We start from the raw sequence: 25,530 nt of genomic DNA on the forward strand, positions 1-25,530 counted from the left end.
CCCCGAGTGTAGTAACCGCTCCCCTAGTTCCGGGTAGTTTGTGGCCCCGCCATGGCCGCGGCCAGCCGGAACCGGGCTCGGGATAAGTACTCGGTGCTGCTGCCCACGTACAACGAGCGCGAGAACCTGCCGCTCATCGTCTGGCTGCTGGTGCGGAGCTTCCAAGAGAGGTACCCCGGGCCCGGCTCCCCCCGCCCACCCGTGCCTGACGCCGCGCCGCGGCCTGCGCTCCCGCCCCAGAACGGTGTTGCGTGGGCGCCGCGCTCAGTCGGGGTCCCTGCCCCCGGGAGCCTGCTGGACCCGGCGCCTCTGTGCGGGGATCCCCGCGGGGGCTGACCGTACGCTGGCAGAGTGCGGCCGCTCGTAGCAGGGACGGGCCAGTCCAGCCGAGCTGCGGAGCCCGGGTCGGCCGCCGTTGCAGCTCGCCGAGCTCCGGCCGCCGGGACCGCTGCTGCGGTGTGAGCGGAACCTCCCTGCGGACACGGGCGCTCCGCGTTAGTAACCTCTCCAGCGTCACTTTTCACGGGGCTGCGGGGCCGTAGGTTTTAACATGACTGTTTGTTTTGTGGTAGTGCCTAACACGGGCCCCCATCGTGTTGGGGTCACACCCGTAGAACAAAATTGCGGTGCCTGCCCCAAGAAGCTCACAATTAAGTCTGGGGCTGCTTTTCGGAGCTCTTTGGCTTTTTACATAGTTACACACACACACACAGATTTTTGAAAATCTGAGCATAAATATTCATATAACTAGTTGGTCCCAGTTCATAAGAATTTATAAACTACTAGCAATAGCCTAGAGGGATAATAAAGTCATTCATGGTGTGAAAATTCTAAATCTTTCTGTTAGCAGTAGAAAGTGCTGTAGCTAATTGTGCCTCTCCTCTAACAGTGAAGAGTTCCTTTTTTCCCCCCACTGTGACTATTTAGGGAAACAAAATTACAGTAAACTGAGTACAAATCTAGCATTTGTAATCACCCCTGCACCACTATGAGGAAAAATTACTAGATCAAGGGACCAATGATCATTTTAATATCCAGAGTCTCATAGGCTTGGGACTAGAAATGAGTCTTGTAGTAAGATGATGAACAGGCTGGTACTGTTTCAATTTGCTGTGAAGCAACTGCAATTTAAGATGCAAGTGAAACAGGAATACATTCAAACATGTCTCTAAAAGCTGCAACTTTTTGTATTTCTAGCTGCTAGCAGACCATTCTGCATTTTGTTCTCCTGTTTCAAGCCTTTTGAAACAACATAGCTGCTGAAATTGGCTTCCCACATGTTCATTTCAAAATAATTGTCATTTCAGTGGAAGCAACTTTGAAATTATAGTCATAGATGATGGAAGCCCAGATGGGACACGGGAAGTTGCTGAACAGTTGGAAAAGATATATGGTTCAGATAAAATTGTGAGTGGTATGGTTTTTTTTTCTTTGCTTTTATTTTTTGTTGGATTGGGAAGTATTTAAAGTGGTTAGAATGGGGGATTAGAGTTGGGGCTTCTGAGTGCAAGACTTGGCTTTCTTTATATCCGTGAGCAATCTGTTTAACTTTTGTGACCCAGTTTACCGTACCATAAAATCACAGAAGTGTAGGACTAGAAGAGATATTAAGAGGCCATGATGATAAATGGTGGTGATAGTAATAATAGCAGCCTCACAGGGAATATTGTGAAGCCCCATGAATTTATGTTTACAAAGTGTTTTCAGTACTTTGTGCACATACTTCATTCTGGTCAAAGAAATTATGATGATTGTACTTGGCCTGTGGATATTTAAAAGGGAAAATGAGGAGTAGATAAAGCTGAATTTCACTTTCTTTGGCTGCAGGTGTGAGCAGCTACGCAGATGTATGTTAGTCTACTTTTCATAATTTACTTCATATTAATTAGTATATTTACTTAGAAGAACCTTCTAACAGGATTGTTAAGGGTTTTTGTTCTCTGTACTACTACAGAACAATAGCGTGGAAGTATATGTGGTGAGGTAAATATCACTTTAATTCATTCAGAGTTTGAGTATTTAAAGATGCTTCATTTCAGTGATAAAAGCACATAAGCATACTATGGTCTGAGAACTAGAAGTTCAGCTTCATTGTGTTCTGAGCAACAAAAAATGTAATATGTTTTATATCCCTCTTCCCCCCCACCTCCTGGGTCCATTAATTGGCAGTTGTAAATTTCATTTTCTGGGACTGAAGTTTAAGATTGTGTTAGTGAATTAAAATAATCTTTTTAAAGATTGTGTAAGGAGAAGTGTGTATATGGAGTTTGGAATTTTTTGTTGAATTTTCTATTGCTACTTTGTATAAAACAGTTATACCAAATGCAGGTCACTATTTGTCTCTAAGGCCCCGATCCTGCAGTTGGATCCACGTGAGCTGACCCTTGATACAGCGTGGAGCCCCATATAATTCAGTGGAACTCCATGCAGGCATAGGCATCTGCTTACCCTGATCTAATGCCAGGAAAATGAGAGAGTATTTCTTTGCTTCCTGAAATTAATTGTGGGTAGTGAGCAAAATCAGTTCTGACTGATGCACAAAGGTCTGTATTTAAATAATTTGATGGTTCTTCCTATTTACTAGGTAGTAACTGTATCCTGGTCTGAGGAAACTCCATTACTGAAGGTCAAGAAGTTTATAGCAAATGGATGCTGATGAATCTACTTTTGATTTTCTAAAATTGGCTGAGAAACAGAGGAGTTGAGATTCCTACACAGAGTCATACAAAGATTTTTGGGGAAAAGAAAAGAGAATGAAATAACCACTCTATAGAAGCTCTAATGATGGCTGACTTTTTACAGAAGCTCTATCCTGGTCCTCCTTTGGTTTTCACACTAATGTTCATGATCTCACAGGCACTTATAATGTATCAGAAGAAGCCAAAATTTTCAAATCAAGAAATCTAAAATTAGACTCCAAAGTCCATATTTGGTTCACCCTTTTCAATGAGCACCCACCAACTCTTATTAATGTCGGTGGGAATTTTGAGGTGCTCAACACTCTTGAAAATCAGACAGGAATCTAAATATGGAGTTGAGTGTCTAATGTTAGACTTTTTTTTTAAAAAAAACGTTGGCCTAGAAACCTAGACTTGTGAGGTGTCAGAGGGAGGCTCAGCTTCTATGGGAGCTGAGAATGGTCAGCACAGAATCAAGGAGGTGGTAGGTCATCCAAATAAAATCTTACTGATGATTTTCAGTAAGATGAGTGACTATTAAGCTGAATTACACTTGTGTGTAAAAAGTGTATATTCAGTACAGACTATCTTAAGTCACTCCAAGAGTTTGCTCAGATATTACCTCTTAATATTTGTCACCCGACAAAATTGGTGGGGGGAAATTGTGTGTTCAGCTTTGTAAGAGGGTATTTCAAACAGTGGGTATTGGGGGAGGAGAGGCTTAAGAAAACAACCGGAATGACTTCCTTACATAGCAGTTCTTCAGTAAAATTTAAAATAGATTGGCTTTTAATCTAGTTTATATATCCAGTTAATATAAATGTTTCCGTTGAACCTGTCTTTCCTTAGATGAATTTGATTCTCTGTAGTATCTAAATATTTAAAGGAAAAGGATCTCTTTCAATATTGGTTCAGCATCTTGAGCTATGTAATGGTGGCATGTCACTGAAAGTGAGAGAAACTGTAGTCTCAGCTAATATAACTTTATTAATTTATGGCCTAATCCCCTCCCCCCCCAAATATCTTGCAGCTTCTAAGGCCCAGAGCAAAAAAGCTGGGATTGGGTAAGTACTCATTAAGCTTCTGGTTTAGAGTAAAACTTCCTGCTATCTGTTTTGTTTGGTTTTTAGTTGTAACATTCCATAGGAGGAGTCATAGTGGAACCCTCAGACAGAAATAAACGTTTTCATCAAGTAATTATAAGCAAACCAATGTGCAGTGATTTAAAAAACCACACACGTTATATTATAGTGAACTTACAACAAGTTCCCCACAACCTCAAACCTGCAAATTGTGGTCTTGGCCAGTCTACATAGTAGCAGGAAAACAGTTACTATGCTCATCCTCCTTCCCCTGCTCCACCTACTTATTATGCAGTCGGGTCCTAAATTTAGACAAGTTGTCACTTGTACGTGGGCAGACTGCTGTGCTCACATGGTACCCCATTGATTCAGTGAAGTCACTAGGGCTCTGCGCAAGTGTAACAGTCTACCCATGTGCAGCAAATTGCAGAACTGGGACCTTAATTTGTTAAGGACTTCAGAGCAGGGACTCTTTCCTACTATGTGTTTGTACAGTGCTTATTGTGGCTTGGATCAGTTTAACAGGACATGTTGGTACTACTGTAATTCAAATCATACATTTCCCTTGAGGATTCAGTCATGCAAGTTGTTGAGCACCATCCTCCCCTATTAAGTTCAGTGTTATTTGAAGTCCCCTATTAAGTTCAGTGTTATTTGAAGTCTTTTAGGCACATTACAAGAGTTGATTATCACATACCAGGATATAGTCTTATTTTTGGGGCCAATCCTGAACCACTGTAGTCAATTCTAAGATTGCTGTGAATTTAAATGATCAAGATTGGGCCTTCTGTAACTCCACCATTGACTCATTACTACTACTCAAGGAATATGCAGACCATGTCTGTTTTTCATTGTTACTTAAAAAAAAGGCAAAAATTAAGCATTTGATAATTTTTTTACTCAAGTTTAAACATTTATCACAAAACATAGTGGGGGAAGATTAGTCTGTTCGGACTCAGGCCAGATTTCTTCACCTCCAATAATTGAAATGAAAAAAGCAATGGAACACAACTTACCTACTTGACTTAATGAAAATCAGTATTTGTCTCTTACTGAATCTCGACACTCCCACAAGCTGGTGAAGTATTTCAGGTGCGCTGTTGATTGAATATTGTGCAGTTAATCTACTTGTACCACAGGAAATGTTTAACTATGGTATGTGCCAATACCCAAAAGGGGAACAAAGTTCTAAGTCTTGATACTGAATTGTCTGTATTTAAATTCACCTTTTATATTCTCATTTAGATATGAGGCCCTAAGAAACCTAGGTATCTTTTTATTTTCTACCTAATTTTTATCCTGACCTTGGTTGTGATCCTCTGTTCTGTGTTTCAAAGAACAAAGTCCTATATTTATTTATATTTATTAAAATTGGCTTGGTTCAGAGTTTTTAATGCACCCTGTCTTTCCTGTAATAAGTTTATTTACTAGTTATATACACTACATGGATCAGTAACATTCCTGGCTTGTAATTTTGCAAACGTCATGAGAAAGAGACAAGAGATGAGCTGTTCATTAACTAGAAGTAGAATTCCCTGTGTAAATGCTTGATATGGGCACCAAGGTCCACATCTGGATGCATGCTTTTTAAAAACTGACATTTACATTTTGGAAAATTTCTAGGAGGACAGCAAAGTTAATCTGAGGTAATGAAGACCATGTGCCAGATTTTGATTTCAATTATGCCATTGTAGCATTATTGGGAAAAAATGTGGACTTAAAACAGCATCACTGAGATCGGAAAGTGGCCTTCTTGAGGAGAAACTTGGATACCTGAACTTGTTCTGTCTCTTATTGATATAGATGAACTGATTCACATAATGTGGTTAAAACAAAAAAAAAATTAAATTGAGGAAGGAAAGATTTTTAGCTTAGGCATCAGATGGAGCATTTTCATAAATGTTGACTGACTGAACAAAGTAGTAGTTAATCAGAAGAAGCTTTAAGATCAATGGTAAAATTTTCAAAAGCAACTGAGTGAGTTAGGTGCGTAAGTCTATTTTTGAGTATTTTAGGCACTGTGGAAAATCTTACCTGTATTGGCTATCCATTTACCAAGTGATGTTTTTCTGGTTATTTCTACTGCAGTGAAGTTTGTCCTGCAAAGTTTTACACTTTTGGAATCTAGTACTGAAATTATTGGAGAAACATTAATCTTCAAACATTAAGATGATTTTTTCTATCCTATTTAAAACAAAAACAAAAAACTCTGGAGCATTTACTTAATCCGCTTTTGTAATATAATTGAGACGTTGTAGAAAGATTGAATCTGCCTAGAGACCTGTGTGCATGTTAAGAAATTATTTCTCTGATGTCTTCACCAGGCACTGCTTATATTCATGGAATGCAGCATGCCTCAGGGAATTTCATTATTATCATGGATGCGGACCTCTCGCACCATGTAAGTTTATATCTTGCGTGGTCCTTTTTTTTTTTGGTAAGTGTTTTTAATTAATTGTTACTGACTGTTTTTCTTTTTCTTCTTTTCCCACCCATCTGCCTGTTTTCAGCCAAAATTTATTCCAGAGTTCATCAGGTGGGTACCATTTTTAATATTTGGAGTATAACTTTTAAGCTGTTGAAGTTCTATGTTAACATTTGAATACCTTCCATTGCTGTATAGCTACCTCATTGAATCAAAAAAGCTGTTTCAAGCAACTGCAACAAGAAACATAGTCAGGGCAAGGATTTGGGTGGCTCTAATAAGACCCAAATATTTCTAAAGTACCAGTACCACAGACATTAACCCTTAACTCCGGCAAAACTCCCATAGACTTCAATGGAAGTTTTTATTTGTTTAAGGACTACAAGAACATGTCTTTAGAGGAAGAAAGAATGTGTGACTAAGCACTTATGTTTCTCCTTTAACTGGTTCTACTTTGAAAAGTAACTTAGTAAAAATGGGATCTTCTTACTCTACAGTTAGCATTAGAGATGCTGAGTTGAATGACTAAATTAAGTTTTTTACTGCTTTGTATTCCTGTTGTCCCTGCAGGAGCCAGGATAGTGAAGAGAGAGAGTTGGATTCTAGTCCTGCTAGTGCATCATCAGTAGATGTGTTTAATAAGTTACACCTTTGCAAACTAGTTAAAGGCGATGGGGTTGTACGTGTGTAATTGAGGTGGAATTTGGTTTTCAAGTGATGATGCACAAGAAGGAGAGATCCTAGGTTGATTTTTGCAGGGCTTCCAGTTTGAAGAAAAAACATTTTTTTACTTGCAAACTGAGGATATTTGATATGGTGTCACTGATAAACAATAATCATGAAACTCCTCAATGCAGTTATTAATTATCAGAGTAGAGCCAGACTTAAAATTTTGTCAGATAGCTAGATAGAACAGTTATAGCTATTATTTATCATTTTGAGAATAGAGGTATAGGTATAGTTAAAAGATCAGTCAAAACAATTAAAGACTAAAACTAGATTTTATTTTACAATAACAGTCCCTGAACAAAAGTTTTGTTTTCCAGAGTGAGTCAGTGATCTCTGTTAAAAGTTACACTACCCAGTTACAAAATAGAGTTAACTCTCCCTAATTATGGAACATTTTTTTTCTTAACGTTTAAAGTTGGATCAAAAATAATTGAGAGCAAGTACCTTCAAAGTTAAGGGTGTCACTCTGTTTATAATTTTCCTCCTTCTGGGCTGTAATGCAGAAGATCTCAAACAATGGATTCTATATAATATCCTGCAGAGCTATGTACAGTGGGGGGGTGCAGGATAGTGTCAGACTTATCTTTTAATTTCCTTGTTACTGTCAGTTTGTGTTATTTAAATATTTTAATATGTATTTTTTTTAAAATCTCCATTTTACATTGGAGTCTAATTTTTCTTTTGCCTTTTTAAAATAAGTAGGTCTAGATAAATTATTCATGAAGCAGTCTTTGAAGTTCTATGAGATAGATGGTAAAAAGCATCACAAGATGCTCTGAAATAGTCCTGCTTTATAAGAATGTAAAGAGAGTGGTTTAAAAAGGTACATAAATGTATAGTGCTTATAACCAACATAATTATTGCCTTCATGCCAACTTCTATCCCACCTTGTTTGAAGGTCTATAAAATATAAATTTGTTTTAAACTGATACAATGACTTTTCATGTTTGAAATAAATTGTATTTCTTGAAGAAAGCAAAAAGAAGGTAACTTTGATATTGTGTCTGGAACTCGGTATAAAGGAAATGGAGGTGTGTATGGCTGGGATTTGAAAAGAAAAATAATCAGGTTAGTATTTTTACCTATATATTTGCAGATAAGAAAATTGCTGCTCAAACTTTTTTCAATAATTTCAAAGAAAAGCACTCTCAACCGATAAATTTTCATCTCTGGGTCTCCCCCTTCCCGGGAGTCTAAATTGCCGATCTGTGTGAACTGGACTAGATCTCAAATGACTAGGAAAGAATGTCCAGTGGTTAAGGCATTATAGCCTAGGACTTGGGAAATCCGGCCTTAATTCCCTGCTCCACCAGAGACTTGCCCAGGATCACACACAGAAAGTTACTTAGCCTCTCTGTTCCCCATTTGTAAAATTAGGATAGCACTTCCCTACCTCCCAAAGATGTTTAGAATAAAGACTGTGAGGCACTAAGATAAAACAGTGATGCGGGGATGTATACAGGAGCGCCGCCAGCTTTTTTGCCACCCTAGGCGGCGGAAGGTCCCGCCCCCGACAGAGGGGCTGAAGGTCCCGCCCCCGAAATGCCGCCCCCGACAGAGAGGGCGGAAGGTCCCGCTGCCGCGGTCGCTGACCCCCAAATGTTAGTGCCCTAGGCGACCGCCTAGGTCGCCTAATGGGTTGCGCCGGCCCTGGACGTATAAGTACTTTAAACAGAACAGTACTTCTCATCACAAAATCATATTTAATAATAGAATAGAAACTTGTATGCCTGGAAATTTTCTGGCTAAGAAAACATCAAGAAAAAAATTAACCATGTGATCTCTTTGGGGAAATTGGACTACTTAGGTCAGACTTGGAACACTACTGTGGGTAAATCTGCAGTGTATCAATTTGGGACAATTTTTCGCCTTGCCACAAATAGAACAGTAGCTTCTATTTCCTATTTCCCTTCCTTGCCACAAATAGAACACTGCTGCATTTCTTCCAAGTTCATAGGTGTGTACCTTTACATTTAAAGACTGTGCTGGCCTTTCCCAGGGACAATAAACCCCTCAATCTCCTTTTGGTTATAATATTGTCTTTCATTTATTAAGAGTTATCTAACAAGTTTTCATGTTAAAATTAATTACCAGCCTATATAAACCATTCCTTAGATCTTGCCAGAAAGGCTAATACAGTTCTAACTATGGACAGTTGGAAATCTTTAGGAAAAAAAAGAGAAGATAAAATAAAAATGCTATATATAAGTCACATATGAACATGGAGATCAGCTTCTGAATTCTGTGGTGGACTTGTAGTCACTGAGGGCTGAATCAGCAGGGGTAGATTTTTCTTCCATATAAAATCTTGCTCTTCTCAAATTTGTCTAAGGTCTGTTCACTCAAAACAAGTCTGACTCAGTTGGTCCTCAAAAGAATTGGGAGAAGAAGCCCTGGTAATCATTTTGAAAAGGCGTTGCCACCACACCTATTATGTTTAGGGTTTTTTTTATTTTAATGGCTATTTTATTTTTATGAGAGATGAAGGTGGGGAGGTAATGTCTCTTATTGGACCAACTTCTGTTGCTGAGAGCGACAAGTTTTTGAGCTTACACAGAGGTCCTTGTAAGCTTCAGGTGATGTGGGTGTTTTTTCCTCTTGGGTTTAAGTCAGACCCCACAGGAACTGATGAAGATAGAACAATCATTCTTAGACTGGAAACTGCTGTAGAGTTCAGGGCGATATAATATTGTAGCAATGTTAAATCTGAAGAGAAGAGCTGCATTCTTTGAGAGGGACTACTCGTTTGCTAGCTAATTGGATAAGGTAAAAACTAAATGGGAACCCCAAAGCAAGAGTTGGATACCTTAGAATAAATGGACTTTTTTTTTTGTACACTTCAAACAATTCACATCAGTCTATTCACTTATTAATAAGTTTCTGATAATTAAAAAAAAAATCAGGAATGGCAGGATGAGTTATCCTCCTCTTCCTGCCAACCAAACCAGATTGACTAGAGCAAAAGCCTGGAGGAAGTGGAATGTACTGATTCTGTTCATATATTGGCTATATATAATTACTGTCTAGAGTCCAAAGTGTGCTTGGAGCTACAGAGTTATACATGAAGTCGTGAGACCTTAGGAATGACTTGCCCACAGTCACACCAGAAATCTTCCTGAGCCAGGATTTGAACACAGATCTTCTACATCTAAGTTCAATGTCCTGTCTGCTAGGCCATCATTCTCCTCCCCTTACAGGTGAACATGATCCAAGCAGAGGACTAATCTGTCTAAAATTATATTGCAAAATATTTTGTATTGCAATTTGCTTTACAATGCAGTATAATGTGTGGTTGTATATGATGATTCTGCTATAAACATGTAAAAGGATAGTAAATCTGGCTTTTTAAAACAGCGTTTTGTTTCTTAAAGAATATTCAGTTATCTGTATATTCACTTCCAGTTGAAAAGCAAAATGTGTATTTACTGATCTAAACGTTTTTTACTTCAAATTCCACATTTATTAATCAAGTCTAGTGCAGTGAAAACCTATTTAGTTATATAACTTTCCATATAAAGCAATAAAAGCTTGCCTTTTTTATGTTAAACTGGTAAATTCTTTTGTGGAAACCCTGCTTGTGCTTTCTAAACTTTGTTTTGAGTGGTTATTGACATGCATATCCTCTTTGACAGTCGTGGTGCCAACTTTGTAACTCAGGTTTTGTTGAGACCAGGTGCATCAGATTTAACAGGAAGTTTCAGGTACATGCCTCTTTTTTTTTCTTTTTTCTTTTTTTTCTTTAATATAATTATGAAGTTGTATTAAAATTTTCTCAATTGCTAGCCAAGAATACGTAGTGGGAACTATGACATCCATTAGAGTAAAGAAAGATGGATTGGAGTCATAAAACTTTCTAGTGACTATTTTTAAACACTTGTAATGTGGGTAGGCTGTAAGTACAATGCCTGTATATGTTATCTTTGTATCTGAAATCCAAAGTTTTGCCACAGGTTTCAATTTCATTTCAATTTACAGGTTATACAGAAAGGAGGTCTTGCAGAAACTAATGGAAAAATGTGTTTCTAAAGGATATGTCTTCCAGATGGAGATGATTGTTCGAGCTAGACAGTTAGGATACACTATTGGAGAGGTACAGTAAAAGCATAGAAAATCAGTTCAATTTTATACTGTAAATGTGGGTATGGGCTATTAGAAGCAAAGAAACTGCCGAACAAGAACTCATAGGAAGTATCATTGAAGCTATAGGCTGGGATTCTCAAATAAGCCTAAGGGGGTTATGCACACAACTCTAGTTCTCCAACATAATTAAATCCCACACTTGCAATCATAGCTGATATTTTTTGCCACCTTTATTAGAGCATAAGCTTTCGTGGGCTACAGCCCACTTCTTCGGATGCATCCGAAGAAGTGGGCTGTAGCCCACGAAAGCTTACGCTCTAATAAATTTGTTAGTCTCTAAGGTGCCACAAGTACTCCTGTTCTTTTTGCGGATACAGACTAACACGGCTGCTACTCTGAAATTTGCCACCTTTGACTCACTCTTCAGACCTTCACCTCCTGCCTCCACTTGTCTCTCTGTGCAGGATCTTGCATAATTCTTCTAAGAGAAAATTGACAAAATATGATATGACCTTCTCTGTCCCCTTGGTTTGCTTTTCCTTCCCCTTCTGTAACGCTCTCTCTCCTTCTCTCCTGTCAGATGCAGAAGTTTCTCATCTGCTCTCTTCCGTTCTCCTCTCCACTTGTCCAGGGTCCCCAACCCATCCCTACTCTTGATCTCCCTTGCACCAACTCCTATCTTCCATTGTCCACTTGCTAAATTTTCAGACCTCTTTGTAGTTTCTCACGATTGGGAGGAGCTCTCTGAAAACATCCGCAAAGTTACCTCATTATCCTCCTTTAAAATCTCCTTAAAACTCTCCTTTGCCAGGATGCCTAAAAAATACGTAACAGTTAGGCTACTTATGTTGACCAACAATGTCTTCTTGTTTGCTTGTACTTCCCCCTTCTGTCTGTCTGCCTCCTGTCTTGTACTTAGATTGGGGCAGTGACAGTCTTTTGTAGTGCCTAGCACAATTGGGTCCTGGTCCATGGTTGAGGCTCCTAGGTGCTATGGTAATGCCAAAATTAATGATGATAAATCCTCAAGCTCTAGGCACTCATGACACATTTTAAAATGTATAAATGAGGTTTAAATCCTATATATTAGAACCATAGAAATATTTGTTGTTTCTGACAGATTCTTCCTGGAAATGCTTATCTAGATACAGATCTTTAAGGCCCTGATTTTTCAGAAAAATAGATGTGCATGCAGATTGGGTAATTGCAGATGCTAGGGTCTAAATTAGGCATGTTTGTGTGTATGTGTATGCTCACACCATTGCAGAATCTGCACACGAAGATTAGGATTTCAGTTCTGTGCATACTTTGACTACTACTGAATTTTAAAGTTTTTCTTTTCATGGCCAAGTTATCATATTAAAGATAGTTGATATCTACCAACTCAAAAGAGAACAGTTGTGTGGTGTGAAGCAGAGTTGGCATATGCCATACCTGGATGGTCTCCTATGCTTCTCTGTTTTATTTTGCTGCTCTTTTGTACCAGGTGTGAAATGCATTTCAGTGCACAGGATGCACATTCTAGTGGTATGAGGGTTACGGCTTTTGCACTATGTCATATTTTTAAATGGTGATGATTTACATGCTCTTGAACAAGAAGGTGTAGTCCAGCAACAGTTTAGGAGGTAAATTCTAATTCTGTAGAGAAAATTGTGCCCTGAGATACCATATTGAGCCCTCAGATACTGTGATGTTGGATGGCTTGTGAATACAAAATGTTCGCTTTTCACTCTTCATGGAATGCCATCCCACTTTAAGCATCTTGCACTGACTTCCTCTCCAGCATGGAGTTACTGATTTTTTTTTTTTTTTTTTTTTTTCCTTCCTAGCCCAGCTAAATATAACTATTGAGGTGCTTATCAATGTTGTCAAAGGGATCCTAGTGAGAAAGCTGGGGGAGTTTGTTGGATGTCTTAGTTTATGTTCTTCTTTGGCTAGCTGTTCTTGTTGTGAGAAGTAGAACTGTATCTGCCAGATGATTGCCTTGGCCTCTCTTTTGGCATAGGCAGCTGTGCCTGGAGATGAGACATACTCAGTTCTGGCACAATAACAAGGGTGTGGTGTGTATTTGTATTACACATGCCACCTGATTTCTGATTGAAACTGCCAGTTGAGTGCAGATCCAATTTTTTTATTTTATATTCTTCTGCACAGTCAATTTTGTTGAATTTGGGCCCTGGAGTATTCTTATTTAACACATGCTTTTGTATTAAAATATTAAGAGTTCTTATAGAATTGTAGGACAGGAAGGAACCTCGATAGGTCGTCTAGTCCAGTCGCCTGAACTGAGGCAGGACTAAGTATTATCGAGACTATCCCTGACTGGTGTTTGTTTAACCTGTTCTTAAAAAATCTCCAGTGATGGAGATTCCACAGCCTCCCTAGATAATTTGTTTCAGTGCTTAACTACCCTGACAGTCTAACCTAAGTCTCCCTTTGTTGCAGTTTAAGCCCATTGCTTCTTGTCCTGTCCTCAGTGAATAAAGAGAATGATTTATCACCATCATCTTTACAACACACTTTTACATACCTTGAAGACTGTGTCCCCTCTCAGTCTTCTCTTTTACAGACTAAACAAACCCTATTTTTTCAATCTTTCCTCATAGGTCATGTTTTCTAGACCTTTAATCATTTTTGTTGCTCTCCTCTGGACTTCCTCCTATTTTGTCCACATCTTTCCCAAACTGTGGTTCCCAGAACTGGACACAGGACTCCAGCTGAGGACTTATCAGTGCTTAGTAGAGTGGAAGAATTACTTCTTGTGTCTTGTTTACAACACTCCTGCTAGTACATCCTAGAATGATGTTTGCTTTTTTTGAAACAGTATTTATTACATTTTGACTCTCATTTAGTTTGTGATCTGCTATACCCCCCCAGATTCTTTTTGGCCGTACTTCTTCCTAGGCAGTCATTTCCCATTGAGTATTCCTTCCTAAGTGTAGTACTTTGCATATATGCTTACTGAATTTCATCCTGTTTATTTCAGACCATTTCTCCAATTTGTCAAGATTATTTTGAATAGTAAATGTGTCCTCCAAAGTGCTTGTAACCCCTTCCAGCTTGGTATCATCCACAAACTTTTTAAGTGTACTCTTTATACCGTTATCCAAATTATTTAGAAAGATATTGAATAGAACCACACACAGGACAGATCCCTACGAGACCTTACTCAATATGCGCTTCCAACTTGACTGTGAATCATTGATAACTACTCTCACTGTTTTCCCACCAGTTGTGCACCCACTTTGATAGCTTCCTCTACGCTATATTTCCCTAGTGTGCTTATGAGAATGTCATGTGAAACAGTATCAAAAGCCTTACTAAAGTCACGATGTATCACATATGCTGCTTCTCCCCATCCACAAGGGTTGTTACCCTGTCAAAGAAGGATGTTAGGTTGGTTTGATATGATTTGTTCTTGTTATCTTCTAGGTGTTTACAGACTGATTATTTGTTCCATTATCTTTATGAATACTGAAGTTAAGCTGGCTTGTCTATAATTCCATGGGTTAGGTACTATATTTGCCCTTTTCAGTCCTCTGGGATCTCTCGCATACTCCACAAGTTCTCAAAGAAAATTGCTAATGGCTCAGAATCTTTTCAGCTAGTTCCTTAAGTATTCTAGGATGTATTTCATTAGACCCTGCTGACTTGAAGACATCTAACTTGTCTAAATAATTCTTAACTTGTCCTTTCTCTACTTTCGCTTCAGATCCTATCCCAGTTACACAGATATTCACTATGTTAGTCATCCCATTGCTGCTAACCTTTTTGGAGAAAACTGAAACAAAAAAGCATTTAACACTTCTGCCGTTGCTTCATTTTTCCATTGTTGTCGTTCCCTCCTCATTGAATAATGGGCCTACTTAGTCCTTGGTCTTCCTCTTGCTCTAATGTATTTATATCACTCTGGCAAAATAATGGACAGACGGAAGTACCTAGGTGAAGCAATATGTTTATAACCTTCATGAACAGCAAGTGAATTGGACAATAAGTTTGTATAACTGAAGGAACTAAAAATTCTGTATTTTAAGCAACTTTTTTTCTAAGAATAACATAAACCGCTTGTTGAAGATCCATAGACCCAAGTGGATGTTGTGTACCAAATGTGCATTGAATACAATTACTGTGTCTGTTATGTCAGAGAAGTTGAGCAGAAGGCCACTTCATGATCCTCCTCTTGCCAATGGTGAGGAATTGATGTTGGAGCATCAAGCAAGTACTTGTTTAACTCTGCCATTTCCGGTTATGGCAGTCTCTGCCTAAACCACCCCAATGGACTTTTGCCTCACTGACCCAGTAGAAATTTAGAGAAGGAGGTTGGTTGGGACTTCACAGCATGTTGTGAGCCCTTGGGTGTACATTTCACTGATCCTATCTTTGAGAACAGTTTGTTCAGAAAACTCAGTGGCTAACGATAGAGTAATATCTTTAGACCTGTCTCTAGGTGTGATCAACCATACACTCTAGTATCTCAACCTTGAGGCACAGTTAAGACTGATGGGTAGAACAGTGATGATAAAGAAAGCAGCATGATCCCAGATATTTGCCCCATTTCCCTTACAAGCATGTTCTCACAGCTGTAGGGAAAGTGCTGCGCATTCCTTTAAGCCTTTCTCTCTGTTTCTGTGGCAGCTCTTAATGTAGTTATCCACGAGGGAAGCTCACTTAATCAGGGCTGTGAGCTCAGGCAGCAGCTCACAAACCTGAGCTGCTCTTTTCTTCTCCTTTTGCTCCTAAGGCACTAAACAATGAGAGCACAGGCAGCCCAGACATGTATGAGGCTGTTAATGGACATCCATCCTATGCAGCATGTAGCCTTCTGATGATGGATCAGAAAGGGATTAAAAAAAAACAAAAGACAAATCCACACTAAAGGGGGGAAAAATGGAAGACAAAAAAAGCAATACAGTGAGACCAGACACAACTATACCTAGCACAGCATTCAGGGACATCAGAAGATGGCATTCATCCACAAATCAGTTGCTAGGAGAGGCTCCAACAACAAAAGTTAGGAACCACCAATGCAGATTCTATCCATCTTTGGAGACTACAGGTGTTGTTGCTAAGTCTCTGCCAACCTGAGGAACCAGTCTTCTATTCTGGTCTCCATGTGGAAAAGCACAGTAGCTTTGCTAACACAACCAGCATACTACATATTTAAATCTGTAATAGTTTCACTTTTTTTAATGATAATATGTTGTGTTCTGAACATACTAATTGTGCTAAATGTAATATAAAATGCATAATAGATTTAAAGCTGTATTTTCTTTATATTAATTAACTTAAATTCCTAAAATAATTAGAATAAATTGTTCTTGTGGTTTTTGTTGTTTTTTAACAGGTTCCTATATCATTTGTGGACCGTGTCTATGGAGAATCTAAACTGGGAGGCAATGAAATAGTGTCTTTCTTAAAAGGACTGTTAACTTTGTTTGCAACTACATGATAAGATTTTACCCTAGGTTAATTCTTATTTAAAATGCAACATTCTCATGAGTTAAATGTAATTTTTAAAACATATTCAGTTGTACAAGCTTGCTGCTTTGCTTAGTTACCAGGAGACCCATCACCTATTTGTGATTAAGTGAACCAACAATAATAAAGCAAATAAACTGTATCACCAGAATATTATTTTCAAATTAAATGAACTAGTGTATTTATGAACAATGTATACTAACGAAAACCCATGCAGTACTGTTTTTTGTATGAATAATGAAGTGTTAATAAATTAGACCACACTTCAGTTCTGGGCTATACATTTTTGTTGAAAAGTGTCATGAGATCTTTCTCTTATGTGCATGAAAATTATAAAGTGTGCAACTTAGCAAGATCCTACTGTATACAGAAAGATGCATTTTTTCTAAATTATATTCTAACAAAATATTTTTGTCTTTATTCCAGACTAATACTGAAAATTTCAGTCAGACATACTGTGTTAAGAATAATACACAAATAAATTCAAATAATCTTTTGCATAAAGCTTGGTTGCATGCTTACATTATAAATTAATTTTATTCATGTTAAAGTTAAAGATGACTTTAAAAAAAAAGGGAAGTAATGATAGAAAAAACAGGATTTATCTTATCTTTGCCGTGTGGTTTGTAGATAATTGGGGTTTTATATATACTTGTACCAATAGCTGTCCCTCTTTTTCCCAACAAAAGTCTACATAGAATGTCAGACCATTTCTACAAAACTTACAGGGGAGCTGGAGAAAAGTAAGACTGTGTGTAAAATGACACAATGTTGAGTTGCTTAGGAATTTCCTAATACAAATGCTTACAGGGACTTGTTTTTTTTGTAAACCTGCTATTAGACAGGAGTGATAGAAACAGAAGCCTCTTTAAAACAGAAATACAAAGATATACAAATGTGGACTACTCTAGTTTTTTGTGACTGATTATAGATAATTTTTTCTTTAACTATCTTATACTCTTTTTAAACTTTTATTTTTAAAAAAGAGAGACCCATCCCACACAAACCCATGGTGACATAGGCTACAATTCACTTCTCTCTGAAATCTATAGAGATCCCTCGTGTTGACTTCATGTGGGAAGGCTCTAACCAATAGTTCTCAATGCCGAAGTTGTATTTGTTCTAGAAGCTGTTGAATGAAGTATAGACAGCATAGTTCTATATTTTTTCGATGTTTCACTAATGACTTATAGGTGGTGGACACGTCAAAATCCTATTTTGTGGAGTGCAATCAAACATCCATGGGGGAGGAGGAAAGCAGAGGATGCTTTTGTTCTAAGAATGTTAAATATAATTAAGACAAGTATGTCTCAGCCTCTGAAAAGAATTGGCTGTAAAGTAAAAATACCAAATTACATGTAAAATAGAGTACTATCTAGTTGTGAATTGTAATAGTGTGTGTAACTGGTACCGATTAAAAAATACATTCATTAGAAAAATTAGGGCAGCAGGGAGACAAAGCAGCCAAAGAATGAAATAACACTTCATTAAATATAATTATTTTTATTTAATTGTTTGCATTCTTTTATCTAGGCAGATATAAACATCTGATCTATGGTTCTAGTTAACAAAATGAAACACCAGCAGGAATGTTAGATTATTTCACACTTGGGATATTTACAATATAAACAATTTCTAAGCAGCATTTTATCACTGGGACATCTACCATCTATTGGTGTCATAGCCTCCTTAGTTTAAAAGTTTTGTAATACATACAACTTTAAGTAAAATATTGGAAGTGTTCAGAGGAAATAATATTAATCAGTTGTTTTTTAAAAAACATTTGTGGTCACAACTTTTTTAATTTAATTGCAGTTGGATTTGACTTAGCCATCCACCTTGTAATATCTTGTCTGTACATCACAGTTCTAACAAATTATGTCCATATTTATATACTTCCATTTGGTGCACTCTAAGGCCCTGATCCTGCAATGTACACAAAGGTGGGCAAGCCCAATGAAGCCTGAAATTAATAGGGTCCACCAATGGACATCTCACTTGCAGGATTGGGGCCTAAAACATAAAATGTTTGTAACTACTTTTATATTAAATTATAGGTCTTTTTACCTTACGCTCCAAAAATATTACAGTTGTTTCCATGTCACTGTAAAGCTTTAAAATGAGCTAAAACGTATAATAGGGGTGCAGTGAGATCACATTTTTTTCTCTAGGTAGTTTTATAGCCACTGGTGATGACGGTATGGATTAAGTCATAGAATCATAGAATATCAGGGTTGGAAGGGACCTCAGGAGGTCATCTAGTCCACTCCCTGCTCAAAGCAGGACTAATCCCCAGAGAGATTTTTACCCCAGTTCCCTAAATGCCCCCCTCAAGGATTGAACTCTCAACCGTGGGTTTAGCAGGCCAATGCTCAAACCACTGAGCTATCCCTCCCCCCAAAGGTCACTATTGTCAGTTATTTGTGATACAACTGCAAAACAATGTGGCCTAGATTTTAAAATGTGTGTAATTGGATGTTCAAAAATGTGTGCACCTGACTTGTGCACACAGTTCCTACAGTTTGCTTGTGAAAGGTAGGTGTCTAACTGGTCATGTCTTTGTCCAGTTTACTTGGTTATCAATGCAAGTGTGGTGATTGTGTGTGCAAATTAGGCACACAGGTGCCTGCACGTTTTTGTTTGCAGAGAGATCTGAAACTGTGGAACAAAATCTCTAATACTGCTTCATAAGCAACATTTATCTATATAGAGAACTTAATTTACAATTAATAAGTAAGAAAACTTTTCTTAGTCTTTATGAAGAGTGGTATTGAATAGCATGAACAAAGAACCTCAAAGGAAAAACTAAAATACCCCATAGTATCAGTATGTGGGTGGGCAGATAGTGACCTTTTTGAAATAACAATAGAACTTCACCAGTGTGAAATTCACCCCTTGGTGAAGGGCTGTGCACCCCAGGAGTCCCATGGTATCCCTCAGCGAGGTTGTGGGGGCCCTCTGCACCATCTCTATGCTAGAGAGGTGAGTTCTCTGCTGAATGTGAACAGGCCCCTGTAAAATAGAGTGTTGGGAGGGGTAGTGGTCCCCATTTAAATCGGGGGCTGAATAGTGGCTGCAGCTATGCACCCTGTCCTCAAATTGGGAAGTGAATTCCTTCCACTCTCAACCACCATGGATTACCCTGTATGAAGCCTGTTTACTCATTCTTTGTGTATTGAGTGAATGTCACCCACTGTTGACCAGAAGACCCAATGCAGATTAGTGAGATTTGCGAACAGATGACTTTTTATTTAAAAGGGGGGGGGGAGGGGAAGAGAGAAAATTGCATCACTGTATGTTGACAAGATAATGTTAGTTCTTCAAAGTATTATAAATAGTGTATTAGCGTAGTCATTTTCAGTAGTAGAGTTAGACAAAGTAATAAAATCCTTTCAGTGCCCTGCTACTAAATTTCTGAGAAAGGAGGAGAGAACACCAGTTTGTGTGAGAGAGCCCCCTTCTGCTACCTCTTAGAGGCAACATGCAAAGGAACAAAACAAAAATTTCATGTCATAACAAAGGCCTGAACACTGTTAAAAATAAATATTTTGCCCTGCTTTTACATTAGCAATATTGATTTTTGTCTAGTATAAAAGTCACTCTGATAACTTGTCAACTGACAGAATCAAGAGAGTGACAGTGGAGCAATTGAGGGGAAAAAGTCTCTATTCAAAACATTGGGGTAGTGGTTGTGTGTGTAACACATTTATATAAAACTTCTGTGAATAACAATTTGGAAAGAGAGAAATTTTGTTAATGTTTTGACACCACTGCTCTTCTAAAAGTGTGACAGCTCAGAGTTGTAGCTATCCAATATGTTCTCCAGGAAAAAAACAGGAATGATCATTGTTGATATTTCTAAGATTTAAAGAAAACAAGTGGGGGGGGGGGGGGGGGGGAGAAGAATAAGCAGCAGAAGCTCATTTTGTAAAAAAAAAAAAAAAAAAAAAAAAATTCAAGTCCCTTTTAACCTGATCTTAAAAGCCTGCACTTCTGAAGAAACTGCTCATGTTTGTTCTTGGAGTCTCTCTCTCTGGACGTGCGTACACATGATAGGGTTGCTAGGTGTTCAGTGTTTGACTGGAACACCTGGTTGAACAGGGACCATGGCGGTGGTGCCGACCAGGCCGTTAAAAGTCCAGTCAGCAGCGCAGCAGGGGCTCAGGGCTAAAGCAGGCTCCCTGCCTGCCCTAGCTCTGCACGGCTCCCGGAAGCGGCCGCCGGCTCCCTGCAGCCCCTAGACGCATGGGCGGCCAGGGAGGCTCTGTGCGCCGCCCTGGCCCTGAGGGATGGCTCCGCAACTCCCATTGGTTGGGAACCATGACCTATGGGAACTGCAGTGTCTCCCTGGCTGCCCATGCATCTAGGGATTCTCAGTGGACTCTCAAACTTTTGTATTGATGACCCCTTTCACACTGCAAGCCTCTGAGTGCAACCCCCCCTTATAAATTTAAAAACACATTTTAAAATATTTAACACTATTATAAATGCTAGAGGTGAAGCAGGGTTTGGGGGTAGAGGCTGACAGCTCATGATACCTCCCCACGTAATAACTTTGTGACCCTCTGAGGGGTCATGACCCCCAGTTTGAGAACCCCTGATCTAGGGGCTGCAGGGACCTGGTGGCCACATCCCAGCAGCTGCGGTAAGCACCCCGAACCCTCTCCTGCACCCCTGCCCCAACCCAGAGTCCCCTCCTGCACCCCAAACTCCTCATCCCCAGCCCCACCCCAGAGTCCACACCCCCAGGTGGAGACCACACCCCCTCCTTCACCCCAAACCCTTGGCCCCAGCCCAGAGCCCCCCTGCACCCCAAACCCCTCATCCCTGGCCCCATCCCAGAGCCTGCACCCCCAGCTGGAGTCCTCACCCCCCCACACACACACCTCTGCCCCAGCCCAGAGCCCTCTCCTGCACCCTGAATCCCTCATTTCTGGCCCCCCCCCCGGAGCCTGCACCCCCAGCCCAGAGCCCATACCTTCCCTGCATCCCAACTTCCTGCCCCAGCCTGGAGCCTTCTCCCACACCCAAACCTCTCCTCGGCCCCACCCCAGAACCTGCACCCCCTGCCGGAGCCCTCACCCCCCTCCCACAACCCCACCCCCTGCCCAGCCTGGTGAAAGTGAGTGAGGGTGGGGGAGAGTGAGCGATGGAGGAAGGGGGGATGGAGCAAGTGAGGCCAGGGCCTTGGAGAAGGGGTGGGGCCTCAGAAGGGGCAGGGGAGGGGTGTTTGGTTTTGTGAGATTAGAAAGTTGATGACCCTAACAGAATTGTCTACTGTGAATGCATGCCTAAATCCATGTCCTAGAACTGGCCTAAGTATCGTCGGGAGAACAGCTGCTCACCTTCTCTCTTCCTCTTGGACCATGGAGCATTTTTTCTCCAATCAGGCTTCTCCAGCTTACGGGCTAGAGTAGCCTCCCCAATTTTAGTATAACCCCTGTTCATGGGACTGGAAGACTTTCGCAACAATGGATCCTCTGCTCCTGACCCTCCTTAGCTCCCAAACACTGTATTGTGCAGCATAGGAAGCCCCCATGAGTGCAAGCTCTGCAACCAACCCCAAATTCACCACTTTGTGCAGTGAAATGACACTGGTTGCACTGCTGGGGGATAGGAATAGAAGTGCCACTGATGTGCATGCTAAAGCCAATATGTCCGTAATAAATAGTGCAATGTTGTGATCAGCTGGTCAGAACTTTAATGGACATGTTTTTTAAAAGAAAGCTAATATTTGTCAACTTTAGTGCCATTGATAGTCTTCATTCAGGGCCACTAACAATGTTAAAAATGTATGCTGTTTTTGAGGTAGACAGGCCAAAATGATAAAGATGTAATTCTTCTATAATGGGGAAAATGTCCCCCCACCCCCCCGACCTTTACATAAGTCATACACTTGAAGGGTTTGTCTTTTAACTTTCTTTTGGGTAGAAACCAGTCATTGAAAATTTCAGACAAAAAGGAGATTTTTAAAAAAAACTGCATACATGTGAGGGGCTTCTAATGTGAACTGCTTTACAGTCTTATGAGTGGTCACCCCTGCAAAGGCTATGATTTTCAGCAGGGTTTATGTTGAAAATCCTGAGGGGGAAGATGGGTAAAATTTAGTAAAACCTACTGCAAGTGTTGATATCGATACCTGTTTTATCATAATTTCATACATTTTAGCTTTTCCGGTGAGGCTTATTACATTGCCTATATTTATATACCACAAAGTCATAAACATTATGTTAGAGTAGACGCACTGCCCTGCTCTTAGGAATCCATGTACCCTGTGAGGACAGCAGGCCATGCTAAGTCCTGGTGTAAATTCATTGAAGTCAGGGATGTTACAGTAGGAATGAATTTGGCTCAGCATGCTTAACGGTAAGAAGGAAAGGAAGTGCCTTGTACTTTGTATCAGAGACGCTCCCCTCCCCCAAACAGCTGATTGGCTAGCTCCAGTAGCAGGCAGGAGGCAGTCAGTCCTCATGGACTGGGAGCTGACAGATATAATGCAGGGCCTCTAGATCTGTGCAACTGCAGAATGGAGACATGTTGACTGTGGGTAGGGGAAATAAATGGATTCTCCTTAGGGCTTTCATGGAAGGCTCAATCCTAAAAATCCACTGAACCCTTAAGCATGTGCTTTACTTCAAGCATGTGAGTAGTTCTAATGAAGTTACAGAAATACTTGTGCCTGAAGTTAATGCATGTGCTTAAGTATGTTGCTGGATTGGGGGTGGGGGCTCAGCACCTTGCTACATTGAGCCCAGTACGACCCTGGCATTGGGGTATTTAGCTCAAATAAGCAAAGTTACATATTTGTGGTAGAATATTTAGGGGTTTTGGGGCTGTCCACTTGCTGAAATTCAAATTCCCTAAATTTTGGTGTGAAAATTAGACCTGCTCTTTGAGCAGTTCTTCCACTAGGCCTCATTCCTCTTCCCATCCTAAAACAAATCACTTCACTCCATTACACAACTCCATGATCTGTTTTTTAATCAATGTAACTAAGCTGGTGCTTCCTCAAATTTCTAATTCCTTATGTACTGGAAAGTTGTTTGTACATGATTCAAAAAAATAATAGCTTACCAATTATGTTTACATATATAAATAAAGCATATTTAATTATATAAAATCATGGTACCAAAATTATGGCATAACTATCCAGAACAATTTTTGTCTTGGTGTATTTCTCACCTATAATAGCATTTGAAAGGAACGTAGAAGCAGGTGAAAGTTTGGACCTAAAAACATTAGTTGTATTCATTTTGTAGACGTGGAAAATCCTGTGGATTATAAGGCCCTGGTTTTTTTTAATAGGTTGGGCACACAATTGCACTCACAAATTGGCTAAGGTCATTTGCACATACAACTACCTGATTTGCATGCCTGACTGCATGGGAAATTAGACATACAATTATGTCTTAAAATCAGACCCTAAATCTACATTATTTTAAAGAAAGTATTATACAAATCTTACTACTTCTAGGTTCTGCAAAAATAAAATGGTCTTTACTCCCTCTGCTGTCCCTGCAAGTCCTTAAGCTGTGCTGACATTGCTGATGCCATTTTAACTTTAAAGTTGTTGGGGTTTTTTTTAAGTCTTATTAACTTTATTCCTATTCAAAACACAAAAGGTAACAATCTGTTTAACAAAAAAATAAAATTTCTTATTTCAATTCTTCAAATTCCTATGAAAATTAGAATTACTTAATGCCTTACTGCAGCAAAAAGGTTCCATAGGAGCTTCCCTTTTAGTGGACAGCCCTGATTAATTCCCTTTCTATTTTGGTTTCCTTTGCATAAGTCTCAAATGCCAAATGTTGACCTTTGTGCATTATACTCTTGCACCTACAATATAACCCCATATTAGTAAAAATAGGTGTTTCACAATAGCTTTAATCCAGTGGTTCTTAACCTTTACTGCAGCCTGCACCCCTTTGGTTCTCAAAAATATGTTCTCGCACCCCTTATCAAAAATTGTTGAAGTAGGTCAGTTCTTTAAACCTAGATATATCATAACTATAGAATGAAAGAGAATTATATATTTATTTTAATTTCACAGTTAAAATTTAACACAGTAATTGTTAAAAAATGTATAATGTTAATAAATACATAAGTTTGATGAAACAAAGGAGTTGTACTTACGTGCCTGTACTTAATTTGTGTTTTTGATGATTTACCTTCTAAAAAAATCTGGCATGTCTCGCACCCCCAGAAAGGACGTGTTGCACCCCCACGGGGTGCCTAGGTTAAGAACCACTGCTTTAATCTGTGTCTAAAACACACAAACTTCAGACCATATCTAGTTGCCAGCATACAGACATTGACTCATCCAATGAAGTATCTAGAAAATTCAATGCAAGATTGTACAAATTTTTAAATAACAATACAAAATTAGTCATGCCTGATCAATAATAGAGTGAAATACTGGTCTGATTGAACTCAATGACAAAACTCCACCTCCATTTGGTGTATAGCACCTAGTTCCCCTTCTGACTCCAGCTTGAAAAATTGAAGCATGTTGTTTTGTTTAATTTCAATGTTTCCAAAAATCTTTTGTGCTTTTTTTTTTTCCTGATCAAAGCAATTTGCAAGAAAGGATCCAGATGATAGGTGAAAGAGAAAATCCATTTATGAAAAAAATGATAAATTATCAAATCACTGAAGTTAGGATTTAAATTATACTTTTTAAATTCAAGTTTCTCACTAAGTAAATGCGGTGTTTATGAAAGGTGCTGGATTGACAACAGGGGAAACTTCAGCAGCATACACAGAAGTGATTTATCTCAGTTAATGGCTGTACAAGCTTCTCTACTAGTATACCTTATTTCTAGGAGGACACTTAGATTTCTATGCCCATTTAATCCATGGTCCCTGTTTTGAGACTACTAATTGTGATGTCCACTAGGAAATGGATGAAGACTGAGGCCACCAAACAGCCGTTAGGGGATTTTACTACTATCTTAAGATGAAGTAATCTAGAAATGACTCATTATTCCATTACCAGCCCCATCATTCATCCAGTCTCCCAATGACAAAAGATAAAATTATCAAAAGCACCTAAGTGATT

At 39.2% G+C, this 25,530-nt stretch overlaps 1 protein-coding gene across 1 annotated transcript; it reads left to right on the forward strand.

Moving 5' to 3' along the window:
* Positions 1 to 3: 3 nt before the first annotated feature.
* On the forward strand, positions 4 to 16,740 carry DPM1 (dolichyl-phosphate mannosyltransferase subunit 1, catalytic). Its single transcript, XM_024205790.3, has 9 exons — positions 4 to 170; positions 1,308 to 1,407; positions 3,709 to 3,742; positions 6,085 to 6,161; positions 6,271 to 6,296; positions 7,887 to 7,982; positions 10,547 to 10,615; positions 10,890 to 11,004; positions 16,339 to 16,740. The coding sequence occupies exons 1-9, from the start codon at positions 52 to 54 to the stop codon at positions 16,441 to 16,443; spliced, it is 741 nt and encodes a 246-aa protein (XP_024061558.1). The 5' UTR covers positions 4 to 51; the 3' UTR covers positions 16,444 to 16,740.
* Positions 16,741 to 25,530: the final 8,790 nt, after the last annotated feature.

The sequence above is a fragment of the Terrapene carolina genome, unplaced genomic scaffold (assembly GCF_002925995.2).
Source record: "Terrapene carolina triunguis isolate 2854851 unplaced genomic scaffold, T_m_triunguis-2.0 Scaffold130, whole genome shotgun sequence".
NCBI classification, from domain to species: domain Eukaryota; kingdom Metazoa; phylum Chordata; order Testudines; family Emydidae; genus Terrapene; species Terrapene triunguis.